The 13,637-nt window shown below is 35.3% G+C and overlaps 1 protein-coding gene across 1 annotated transcript in view; it reads left to right on the top strand.

Moving 5' to 3' along the window:
* The window catches only part of LOC135128756 (Kv channel-interacting protein 1), a 30,953-nt gene that overhangs the window by 5,996 nt on the left and 11,320 nt on the right, over positions 1 to 13,637 (top strand). Inside the window, exon 2 of the mRNA XM_064055819.1 lies at positions 13,182 to 13,251. Within this exon, the coding sequence (XP_063911889.1) occupies positions 13,182 to 13,251 (70 nt within the window). The remainder of the gene's footprint in view (positions 1 to 13,181; positions 13,252 to 13,637) is intronic.

The raw sequence follows: 13,637 nt of genomic DNA, 5'->3' as shown, positions 1-13,637 counted from the left end.
GAAAAAAATGACCGCATTTATTTGAAATACGATCAAAAATGTAATCCCGGCGTGGGCGTTATTAATGACTTTGCCAAATATTGTTCCGATTAGCCTGATGAAAACAACATTTTTTCGACATGACGATGACACTATACAAAATGCAACGTAACAAGATGGAACAGCTGGACGTCATAAATCAGGAAAATGACGGCACTATTTTTTTCGGTTGACAAAATCACAATTGTGCGACGAACGCTTGTTTTTTATTCGCCCCGGAATAAACAGGAGCTATTTTGAAAGTAGCGCCTTTATTGGTGTTTACTGCCCCCAAATCCCAATATCCTGTTGATGGCCGAACGTAAAGTTAGCTAACGGCGACTTGCTGTAAATGTCTTCGATGTGCTCTCTGCTCCTCAAACTCCCTTAATAGATTTTGCTGTGTACGCCACCGTATTTTATTGGATTACGGTAAATCTCACGGACAGGCTAAATGTTGATTGCTTCATTTTCATTGATTAGCTCGGAATAACTGGGAGACGTTCGGACTCCCGTGGAGATCGAATTAACGGATCTTTTTCGGGCAGTTGCCGTCAAATCGCGTCACTGGCATAAATTAAAACTAGAACCTAATCAGTGTCTAAATAAGGCTGTCGTACGATTTCTTATACACACTGTATTTCATTGTACGGACTCCGCTCGCTGCAAACGACTTCCTGCGCCCCTTGGTACGCAGTTCCTATTTAGTTACATTATTTTCACCCTTCGATGTTAAAATTAGGGTTGGTAAAATCAAAAACCAGATTTTTGGGGAAAAATTCAAAATTGTATAATATTTTTCGATTTAACCTACAAATTGGGAAGAAAATCAAAATTTTATAACAATACTTCACAATTTAACTTTGAAAACCGACGAATGCTGTGAAACCTTGCAAATATTTTAAGGTTACTGGAAGAATGGTAAATCGTTAATCAAAATTTGTCCGTCATCACATAAATTTGCCAAACAAATGTTTTTCAAATTTATGAGTGTTTTTGGGAAAAAAACTGACAGGGGTGAATTAATTAATAATAGTCGAATTATGTGGAAGAATTCTTCAATTTGAAAATTATTCGATTTTTCAATTTTATAATTTTGCTTTTTTTTTCTCGCTTGTAAACTAACACAAAAAAAAAATGTATCAAAATTCATTTATAGGCTGTCATTTAGTTTCTTACACTGTTCGCAAAATCAAATTTTAGAAATTTTCAAAGTAGCGACTGTACTTTAAAGGGGAATATAACCTTCGACCATTTTTTTTATATTTATCATAACAGGAAATTTTTACGTGCAGGCGTGTGAATGGTTTAATTTTAGACATTTAGTTATTTTTTAAGACTTCTATTCTGGTTCCCATTTAAATTTTAACTAATTGTTATTATCTTGACGTAGCAGTCTTAATCAGATTAGGTTTCGTCACAACATAACAAATCCGCTTAACTCACGTTAACTAACACCTCATATATTAGTAAGAACTTGTGTTGGACAATTTAAAAATTTATAAATACATATCTTTTTAAAACTGATAAAATAAAACACGGTTCCTTTTCAAGTTGCAAAAATGTAAATATTGAATTTTGTTTAAGATGTCTGAGGAATCATCAAAGCAAAGAAACAAGAAACTTCACAATTTAAATGGACTTGAGATATTGACACATTTTTCACTATTGCTTTGCTTATCGTTTCCACCTATTTATTTTAGTAATAAAATAAGTGAAACACACATTTTCTGCCTTTTGTTAGTAAACGAAACTTTCAACGCAGCAGTTTGTTACGTGTAATGGAGTCCTAAAAAAAACCGTAAAACATAGATCTGTCCAACAGACAAATATTTAATAATCTTCATTCATCATTTTAACAAAACATGGAACACGCAACCGTAGTCGAGAAATTCGAAACATGTTACACCGGGAGAGCAATAAAAACGCGATCAAAAATACATTTTTGTCTTTGTTAGAATTTTCGTCTTGTCGGATTACCGTCAAAACTATCAAAGACAAACTTTCAAAAATTCATAGCTGTCTCTGATTGTGTTTTTATTGCTCTCTCGATACTTCGGTAAAGAATCGTACATAGATACAGATTGGAGAGATTTTTTGTGTGAATGTAGACAAACACCTGATTGTTAACGTAAGTGATACAACTAACGTCCTAAATATTGTCATCTGAATGAGTCTGGTTTACAATTAGAATGTTCGCGAGTTAAAATTAGAGAGTATTTATTTCTGGACGTAGTTTACACGTTAGACATATTGCAACATGTCTGACGGTGTAAATAAAAAACGCGTCGCTTTTGGTTTCAAAAAAAAAAAACAACTTAATAACATGTATGCAGTAAAAAATACACATGATGGGTTTAATTTCAATTTATTTTAACATTAGCAAAACTTACGTTTTCCTTTAGCACTACCTGTTATTTCAAGTTTATTTACAACGAGTTGTTTGTATGTACAAAATTTTAATACAAATATTTGTAAATACATGTGGTTTAATAAGAAAGCGTTTTCCGATCGGTGGGATTTTGTTTATTATGTCATTTTTAACATTATTTTGTCAGTTTCCTGGCACACTTTTCTCTTATTCAATAAGCCGGCCTTAAATTAAGCAGAAAATTGTTGTTTGTTCCATTTCTAACTTTGTTCAGATCCTCTACTTGAATTAATTGCCGCCATAAAGCAGGATCCCATTGCAGGTGCTCGAGTTTCATGACAAATGTACTTGTAAACTAGTCCAACTTTTCCGGGCTTTTTTCCTAGAAACTATAAAGCAAGCTGGCTAAAGACAAAATAATTTTCAGAGATACCTAATTAAACGAATTTCAACGAAATACATTTTTTATGTATGTAGTTATATTCATTCTTTTTTTCCAAATGTTCGTTGATCATGTTATGATGTAGGTATTATTTAATAAATGCATATTTAATAAGAATTGTTTATTTAGTTTGTTTCCCACTAACATTGTTGTTAACAAAGACAACATATGACAATTTTTGCTTCCCAAGCGTAAGCTAAGGAAGTATTGTAACATCACCCCTATAGTACGAAAAAATAGGTCTCCCGTTTGCGTCTGTCTGCGTCTGTCCGGATTTTTATCAGACAAAATCTTCCGAAACTGGACCGATTGTTGTCAAATTTTATGTATATATGTTACAAATCTCATGTAGGAAGTGAAACGCTGATCACAATTTGTTTGTTCATTGCCCCCATAAAGGAATGACGTCATCTCCAAATCTTACCATAGCAAATGTTACTTAAATTTTATAACATAAGATACTCCTCCATTTGTGGTTTGGAAAAAAAAATCAATTGATTTTTGAAATTGATTTTACAATTTTTCAATTTTTGTCAATTCTAAATTTTCAATTTTTCGATTTCTCAATTTCTCGATTAATCGATTTTTCAGTTTTTCAAGTCTTCAATTTTTCGACTTCGATTTCTCGATTTTTCAGTTTTTCGATTTCTCAATTTTTCGATGTTTCAGTTTAGAGATTTTTAAATTTTTAAATTCTTCAATTTTTCTTCCATTTTTCAATTTTTCGGTCTTTCAGTTTTGGGACTACATATTTCGATTTTCAATTTTTCGATTTTTCGTCTTTTTGATTTTTTATTTTCTCGACTTTTTCTTTTTGATTTTTCAATTTTTTTATTTTTGAATTGTAGAATTTACAATTTTTTGATTTTTTTGATTTTTCAATTTCCCGATCTTTCGATTTTTCGGCTTCTCGGTTTTAAATTTTTCGGTTTTTCAATTAGGTATTCGATTTTTGGAATTCATGATTTTTTGATTTTTCAAATTTTTGGTTCTTAAATTTTTCGATTTTTCACTTTTTCGATTTCTCATTTTATCGAAATTTCAATGTTTCGAAAGTTTAATTTATGAAAAATGGAGCAAAAAAATGTAAATTTAAAAAATCAAAAAACTGAAAAATTAAAAATTTAAAAATTTTGAAAATGTTATCGGAAATGGAAATAATTGTTTCCAAATTTAGAAGAGAGTTACGTACAAATTTCTTGATCGTAATTAGTAAAAATCTTTTTGTCCTCAACAGATATACTCAGTAATCTAGAAAAATACCTCCTCCGAACTCACCACTGATGTATCGCGTCATTTCTACCCTGCAAAGAACAAAGATCGGCAGCATTACCGCGCTTGGGAACATTTTGTTTCATGTCCCGTTTCAGAAAAACTCCATTTTGTTGGCAAGGTGCAAAATACTCCGCCGGTCGTAACCCCGCACCAATAATTAATTATTTTCAACTGAAAAGAGAAACATTAAAAGCACGCAACCTCCGTTCTCATTATTGCCATCAGCATTGCTGGGCAAATAATTTTTAATTCTAATTCGCGTCAGTCACGACATGATTTCTCCGCAAATACCCGGAAAGTATTCGTTAATTCCGTCTCTGCGGGAGCCGGGGTATCGTACGGTATCAGCAGTATTTACGTTACTTGCAGGAATTATAAAAACGTAAGTTTTATCGTCAAGTATTCCTGCCGTAGCTCCTGAATAAAATCGGAATCGTTATTTTTGTCAAAAATGCAGTTCAACAGTGTTTGATACATAGAAAGTATTTACTAGTGTCTGTTTTTGCAGTGACGTCACAAATATTCGTGTCTGAAACCTCCACCTAACCGTGAAAACATCTTTCAGCACCGAAAGCTCCAGCTCTACACAAGACCGTCACGTATTAGAGCGTTCGCGCAGAATATAATTAGCAAAATCTAGCCAGACTCACGTCTTTTAATAACATTTTGCAATAGTTATTTCCGCCTTTCTTTCCCTTATCCAAATTCCTGGCGCTCAATGCCACCCTCGAAAGCTCCAGTCGATCCGGAAGATTCCGGGCGTAATAGCGGCCAAGCCGCCATCGTCGGCTGTTGCGTGCCCTAATGTGCACCTAAATAGCCCTTTGCTTTCAACCGGGAACAAACATCATCCCTGGCGTTCGAATTTCACGCCAAAGCGCTAAAATATGTACACTGAACAGAGGGCGCGGTGCTAATCTAATTAGGGCGATTGGTTCGGAGACACCTGTTAAGTAAGGTCCGAGGGCCGCTTTTTTATTACTACAATATGGGTGACGCACGTGCGAAATGGTCGCCTGGAAGCAGAAACATGTATCAAGGGGATTTACGTCCCGAGAAGGTGGATCGTAAAATATCGAGAAGGGTTTTTCATGCAATTCCACTTTCTTTTATGAAGTTTAATTGTCGACCTTTGAAGAATTGCAAGGATCTCTTTTTATTTTCGTGGCGAGCGGAAAAGTATCTAATAATACACTTAAGGGTTGGCTGGGGTTGATTAATGGTCGACGAGAATCCACCACCCTTATAAGGGACAATTAATAAAACAGTCCGCAACAAAAATAAAATATGTTTGTCGGCGTAGATTGATGGTGAGGGCATTCTTTCTGAAACTGACGGAAAAATTTAGGTCACCAGGAAGATAACGCGAACAATACAGCAGATAATTATCTACTCGTATCGGGCGTAATTGCAGTGATTTGTTCATTTTGAATTCTTCAAATTCGGAACAACGGCAACGTTTAGTGAGTTGCCTATATGTTGGTGCCGCGTCCTGCTAGGAGTGCTCTTTTATACGCAGCCAGATATAGGCTAAATTTAGTTTCCTCTAATTATGAGGTAAGCATTATAGTTTTCAGTTTAATGGTGATTGTATTTTTTGGTATTATTATTATTATTATTATTCTTATTCTTATTACTAATTACAGTTACATATCAATAGATGTACGAAATTTAGAATTATTTAAACAATAAAGTTCTTTTGAACAAAGTTCAAAAGAATATCATCAGTCACAAAACCATCAAAACATCCCCGAAGGTAACAGATACTCTAATGACGGGCTCCTACAATCGGAAAGATGGATTACCGATTTCGCGGTAGTCGAATTTAGATCAAACATTCGCTCCACAAAACAAGGTAATTTGTTACTTCAATATTAATGTCCGTGTTTACAGGATTTAACCGGCATGTTAAAAAAATACGCGCATCTTCATTGCAATAATATTTTGTATGTAGAAAATCTTCTTTCTAAATCTAAATCTAAATCAAACTGGCTAATGTAAGCTGCAACAAACAAATTTTCAGGTACATTTATTTCGAAAAATATCAGAACAACACAAATAGATGTTCAGATGTTCTAGACTTCCGCCAAAAAGGAAATCATCAAATTTGATTGTCCCCTAATAAACCATTTACGGCGACCTGTACGAAATCACAAAAGCGGACCTAATTTCGGATTTTAATAGTATTTTGGGAAAACAGGCAGTTTCGATTTTTGTTCAATTCAGCTATAATTTGTCGTATCAAAAATACGGTTTACGCAAATTGCATACAATAATTCGTCTCTAATCATTTCGCTAAACACACGCTCTGAATTTTCGTCGAGAAAATCCAGCTCGGTCACGTTTATCCTAGTTGTATTTGCGAACATTAGTGGCGACGTAGGCTCTAATGAAATCCCGAAAATGATGAAGTTATTGAAAGTAAAATGATGCGCGCCACTGGCAAACGAACGCAGTGACGTCACGGGAAGGCAAGAGGGAATCGATAAAGCTTCCTCCCTTGTTCTCGCCTGCCTTAAGTCCTATCTCCTCTCGCATCTTGGCGGTAAGCAAATTGTTGAGACAGCGAAAAGTCGCTTCTGAAGTCTGCAGCTGCTGCACTCCATTCGACTTTAGTACCCTTTACTTTCTTTTATTCGCTTTTTTAATGGCTGTTTTGGTGCCAAAATGCTTACGTGGTGTATTGGACCCAATCGACCATTATCACTGAGTCTGCGGATTCTGAAGATGGCTTTCGACACGCGAAGTTTCTTAATTCCTTCGTATATGCAGTTTTGAAGCGCGATGAACAAAAAATGGGTGAAAAGATGAACTGACAAAGTATCATTCATGGGCCAAAATTAACTCGGTAAGCGCCTGACAGTAAATATGCAGTTGCACACTTATGCTTCGGCTAACAAGCGGCTCCAGATGTTTACATGTCGTGGAAAGCTCATGCTTCCTTCTGTATGTGAAAATAAAGCTCATCAACGCAGTTTACGTGTTTGCGGTAAGCATCGGCGGTAAGAAACTTACACCGCATTAGTATTAAAAAACATATTTAAAGCAGATGACCAACGGAAAAAATGCTGTCCGAAAATCGAAAAATTTTTTAAATCGAAAAACTGAAAAATCTCAAAACTGAAATCTCGAAAAATTGGGAAATCGAAAGATGCTCAGCAACAATTTACAGTGGATGTTATCAGATTGTCGGAATATTTTTCAGTATCAGTTATACCGAATTTTGATTAAAAAAAAAACACATTTTGTAGTCAGCTACGTCAAAAAGCTTTTGGTGCATTGTAAAAAGTAAAATGAACACATTACTTATTAAAAATTGTAATATTAAATTCATACCACACGAACCACTATTTTGTGCACCTTGATAGAAAAAAATGCATATTATATTACGTTCTCGGAAAGAGTAATAAACTAATAAATATTTATCTAGAAAATCTAACACAAAGTAAGGTTTTATTGACGAATAAATTACACACAAATTATACTGCGCTAACGAAAGCAAGATCGAATGCTCCTCTGGTCAGACTTTTATTTGATCCAGCTTTCGTTTTTTTTTTTTCTTTTTTTAGTCAACGGCTGTGGGGAAATACAACGCCCGTAAAAGCTAATATCGCAGCCTATTTAATCGTCACAAGCGCAGTAACAATATTTGCGACAGTGTTTAACCCATAAAAGTAGCAATCCTCGTCTGCACGTTTCCTCAGCACCACCTGGCGCTAATTCCATCCCCAGCAACCCTAATTATAATATCACCGCCACCACGAAAGCCCCAATGATTGATCGCATTAACACGTAGTTTCGAAGCAAGGTGTGTATAATTGATGTGTTTATAGTTTCCGAGAAAACAAACGGAAAAGCGAAGGTTTCGCCAATCCGCAACTTAAAGATTCCGGAAATTGATCCAAATCGACGCTGCCGCCGCCCAAAAATGGCATCGATTTGCCTAGACGCAATAATTGCAATGGCTTATAATCGACAAACAAGCAGTGGAATGTTGTGACGCAACAATATAAGCGAAAATACTGAAAAACACTTGAGATAAAATGCCAGTGATTTGCAAAATGCTCTGGTAATTCCAAATATAGCACCCGGACGATTAAAGGGCATATTTTGTACAAGGTATTGTGATTTTTTTTATGAAACTCTGTAACAGACGGAATCAAATGTTGCAAAAAACCAAAACAACCCAACATCAATAAATTGTGAAAAATAAACGCCAAAAGCTGGTGCTCGGATCTGATTAATTTGTCCGACACGAGTAGTGTCCATAAAGAGGCGCCTGATACAGCGACATTTTCCGAAAATAAATTTCGAAATAGCTCGTGTTAGAATTGGGCGTATCCATTCGACAATACGGACGTAAATTCAATACAATTGGAATAAAAACGCCATATACGGGGGTGGTACTGAAAATACACGGTATAAACATTTATGCTGCTGTTTTATGGGAGGGTTATACAGGCGAACGCGCACGAGAACACCCTGAATTAATTAACGTAGGAACATAACAACTACAATAAAATATAGCAACCCTTAGGGTGGTGTTCGGTGGAATTAATCTCTGATACTCGACGGCGGTCGCTAAAAACTAACCCCGATCGAGATATAACGCGAGCCTTAAAACCTTATCACGGAATAATTTACAAAGCGAGGATTTAATATATTTTCGTTCCGTCGAATGCGAGCCAAAACGGCGACGAAGCACGCACACGCTGACATTTTCGGATTTTTCTTTAAAAGTATGCATACATTTCGAACGCAGACCGGAACCGAACGGAAGGAATATTATACCTGTCATCGCTCTTAAACTACCGAAAAACAGCACAGAATATTAAATTTTTATAAGTCTCAAAGAACGTACTTATTCGTAAGGAAAATCATAATTCTGTAACAGTATAATAAGAGTACAAACACTTTAAAATATGTTTAAGATTAGCACGTTTTCTAGTTTTAATGTGATATGCATATGCAGAAATTCTAATTTCAGATCAATCATGACACCACATTTTTTGTTTGCATGCTTTTCAAGTTTTTTGATGGTTTTACAACTTTCTTTCTCAAATTTTCATGACCCCCTAGAGTACGAAGAAATAGAATGTTTGTTAGACAGATAATCTTCGAAACTACAGGGCCGATTGTTGTTACAACTAAGCGAGAAAAATCCAAAAATAAGAAACTAAATGAACGTGGCAAGCACCAGAGCCTTATCGGCAATCTGCTTTTGTACGAATATCCTTTAGGCATAAGGAGATTCAGACATAACTCAACCCTCCCTGGCACAGTTTAGCCAAGCTGGGTAAACATTTAGGAAAGAGTCTGATAACAAAAGTAGCCGGTTATCAGTCTGATACAGTGGTGACGTTTGGGCTTAACAATAGGGAAATCTGCTGACGTAAATTTGTTACGTGCAATTTGTGTCGAGTATTTTCAATAATCTAATCGCACCTGAAAAATACTTACAAGATCGATAAAGGAAAAAGTATTTCACGTTTATTCTTAGCCATGTGAAAAATTTATGATGCACTGACAAAACGGATTGAATGGATTACTTAGTGGTGTTTTAATTATTACTAATTCCCTTAATTTTACTTTTAAATTTCACTTTATTACGTTTATATTTAATAATATTGAAATTATAGGACACCAACCAGTTTAAAGATTTAATAAACTTTGGTAATTTTCTGACGACTTTAACGTGCAGTAAATTTTAAACATAATTTTATTTTTGATATTTTGATGACGTATATTTTTCTTAAATTGCAGTGGCCTTTAGCTTATTTTTATCTGTGGGCTGTAAAACGTACCGTGATTTCATTCATTGAACGATAAACATTAATGTTACATAAAATGATGTGAAATATAGCACAAACATTTATTTACGTTGTAGATTTGTAAATTAGAAATGACATATTCAAAGTGACAGGTGGTCTATATAGGTGTTATTGAGTCAGACTGTGTAAAAGTGCATTCTACGATAAATATTTATCATCAACTGGTACACGCCTTGACGGGAGCGAGGAAGTTTATTTTTTCTGTGGATGTTGAATGTAATAATAACAGTAATAATAGATATAAATGTTCTATATCGAGAGCCGAATCATACAGAGACTGGTACAAAATAATATACTTACTGTGAGATATTTAGTGTGAAACAATATTGAACAGTCGAATTAGGGTATTTCCAACGTTATTAAAAAAAAAAAACAATTTCGGAGAAAATTATTATACACTCTTGACCCTCCATGCACCCACCTGTTCGCCGCCCATGCATCCACCTATTAATAATTTTCGATTGTGTGAGTTTTCTGCAATTTTTTCATGCTGTAAACAAACGGATTTTTAGAAAAATGTAACCACACAAAAAAAGGGATAACGTGCCAAACCAAACACAAATGCGAGTTGTGTTGCACATTTAGAATTTATACTTTGTTGAAAACTCTTAGCACTTATTTATGTACAAACTGCTAGAGATGGATTCTTTTCGATAGGTTTTTAGAATATTTTTCTCATAATTATCACTGCCATGAAATACATGGATAATTTTCGTGTTTCTAATCGAATGAGAAAAATTCTCATTGGATACTACATGCTACAATGAAAACTCTGTATTTCTCTGATGAGACCAAATTAAATGAGATGAAACTGAATTAGTGAGTTTTGAATTTTTAAACCATATAAATAAACTGATCCTTTTTTCTACCACACAGCATGATGCAATGAAAAACAACCATCGTACTTCTGCTAAATTTAAAACAAAAGTGCGGTTATAATATGAATTTTCTATAGACTCCCCCCTTATTTCCCTGCGACAGGAAGAAATATCGCTTTTATAAAGTCGTAAATATAAGTAAGCAATGAAACGAAATGTATTTCTGCTCTCTTCAAAACCGTATAAATCTCATATGATTCCCCTGACATAGCAAAAGTGGCTTTATTTTCGGCGAGATACCGTTAAAGAAAGCTAAATATCTCGTCTTATTGCAGACTCTAAGCGATGTTTTGAAACCACCAGCACAAAGTAAGCTTTTTATTTCCAAACTAGACGATTATTTCCCACTAAAATGTTATTTGAGCTAAAAAAATTCACGATGAGCGTTTAATTTAAAACCCCCTGAAAATGTGACTGCAGTGAAACGTACGTTTCGCCTGAACAGAATTTCAGAGAATGCATCGTCGGCTACATCGATTTTCCCAATATTTCACGACAATCAGACCGGAACAAATTCGACACATTGTCCAAAGTTAGAGATGAAATAACTGATTCAGCTAATACGAACAACAGCTTCATAAACTGAGACCATATATGTGGTAGTGAATCTATTTAAGTTGGGTTGATCGTCGAATCGGATTCTTTATTTTTAGAAATATCGCTACTGAAAAAAGAAAACTAACGATTTTATGCAAATTCTAGAAATTGTGACAATCGATTAAACATTCAGACAGGCATCTCTAAGAAGGTAACACACAATGGTGGCTCGTGAGCCCTTGTTTCGGGAAGTTATCTAATAACTTATCGATTTAATGGAACAATGTTTTCTATTTTTGTCCTTTGCGGTTTTTTATTTCTCGGGTGTAAGCTAAGGAAGTATTGTAATCGAGTCCGTTGCTACTTTTATGTTTTCTCGACGTTTCTTGACCCTTAGAATACGAAAACAGAGGTCTCTCGTATCCGTCTGTCTGTCTGCCGTCAGCCGTCTGTCCCCGTTTGTGTCGATAATCTTTTGAACTACTGGACCGATTGCATCCTGCAATTTAACGTTGAAATGTTGATCCTATATATTTAAAATATGCAAAATATGATGAGTTTATACTTGTGCACATACAAAATCCCTTTCCATTATCCATATTAAAAAAAAAAGTAGAAACGCATTTATTTTCGCCCTAAAAATACTTTTGTATATCAAATTTTGTAATTTTTCGAAAAAACTGGATGTTTCATTGTACTTACTCCAGAGGCGAGGGAAGTTTCATCTTTAAGAAATTCCCTGCTTGATAGTTCCTACTTATCTTCAATATTTTCTGTTAATTTTAGTTTACTAAGACTTGATTCAAAATTCAACTTGGTGTCTAAAATTGTGTCTAGAAGTGTCGCTTTTTTCGCAGGCCTGAATATTAAACCAAGTATCATATACATAGATGTAAGTTCTGATCGAAAACTTCATCGAATAGTGCTCTGTTTGCTCTAGCCGCCACCGACAATGACGCATAAACACCATAAATCACCCTTTTAGTATGCACAATAACACGGTATTAACCGACCGATACGGTGCCAAACTCATTCACAAATCCATAAATCTAAACGTGTCTAATCTTCGCAATTTCGGCGTTTAATTTCTTTCATGTTCCAGCATGTAAATGCGCCACTAAATGCCTAATTGGCATAACATTGGCATAATGGAATGCTAGCGTGTACCAACTTTTCTTTTACGTTATTCTTACTCCGAGCACTTGAAATTCAAATTATCCGCATTTCACATTAATTAAGATGTAAAGTTACAATGTTTCGTCGATTTACTGCAACGATACTGTTATTGCGGGGAAATTTCCCGGCTTTAAAATTTCATTCGTTTCTATTATCGGATAAACATAAAGCCATCTCCCAAAAAATCGATCCGCCAAAAACGCCTATGTCCGTTAAAGGGGTTGAACATTTGCAAGTCTAATCCGGGTCGTTTAGATCGAGCGCCGCTACTTGTTCCATTCCGTTGGAACGTCTCCCAAATATTCATTGATTATGGCGGAACTTTGCGAATTTACTCCGAAAATAGCGGCTTTATTTATTTGTGCGGATCTCCCTGAAATATTAAAAGCAATCTTCCCTCTTGCGTTGCCATCGATGGTCGGATTAATCCAATTATTTTTGTGTTGGGCGTAAAACTTTCATTAAAACCCCGTCTGAAAGCGAACGTATTAATTTGAGTTTCCATTAATTTCTTTTTTAATTCGGGAAATAGTGAGGTTCGGCGTTGTCGTATCTCGATTAATTTTATCTGAAGGGGCGACGAAGAGATAACGGTTTACGTATTGACGATTCTGGATTTTCACAAACCAACATGTACCTTTTTTCTGTTGCAGGAATGCCCGGAGGGTGTTGTCCACGAAGATAGCTTTAAAGAAATTTACTCGAAATTTTTTCCTCATGGAAGTAAGTATCAAAAACTTAACAGAAATCATTCTTTAGTTTAGTTCATACGCGATTTACGCTTAGTTACCGCAACAATAAGCAGACAGCTGAACACTAGCTGAAATTGCAAATTTATGCAGGAGCAACAAAGGCATCAAGAAGTTCCTGCATTTGCTGCTTGGTTTAACGCCGCCCTAAGCGCTACCAAGTCTTTGTTCAGTAATAATAAACCACTAAGGAAATCCTCAGAAATACAGAAAATAATTAGTCTAGACTGCATTAAGGCAGCACAAAGAACACTGACCAACTGATCACCACTTTGGATTTAGAAGCGGATCGGAGGGTGTTTGTGTGGCAATGACACATGGTAAGCTGACTCCTGGATCTGCAGTGACCGCAAATATCTC

This window comes from Zophobas morio, unplaced genomic scaffold (genome assembly GCF_036711695.1).
Source record: "Zophobas morio isolate AGI-343-1 ecotype UQ-CSIRO unplaced genomic scaffold, CSIRO_AGI_Zmor_V1 ptg000014l, whole genome shotgun sequence".
Taxonomy (NCBI): Eukaryota; Metazoa; Arthropoda; class Insecta; order Coleoptera; family Tenebrionidae; genus Zophobas; species Zophobas morio.
The sequence above is the reverse complement of the archived record's forward strand: the minus strand, read 5'-3'. Positions and strand labels throughout refer to the sequence as shown.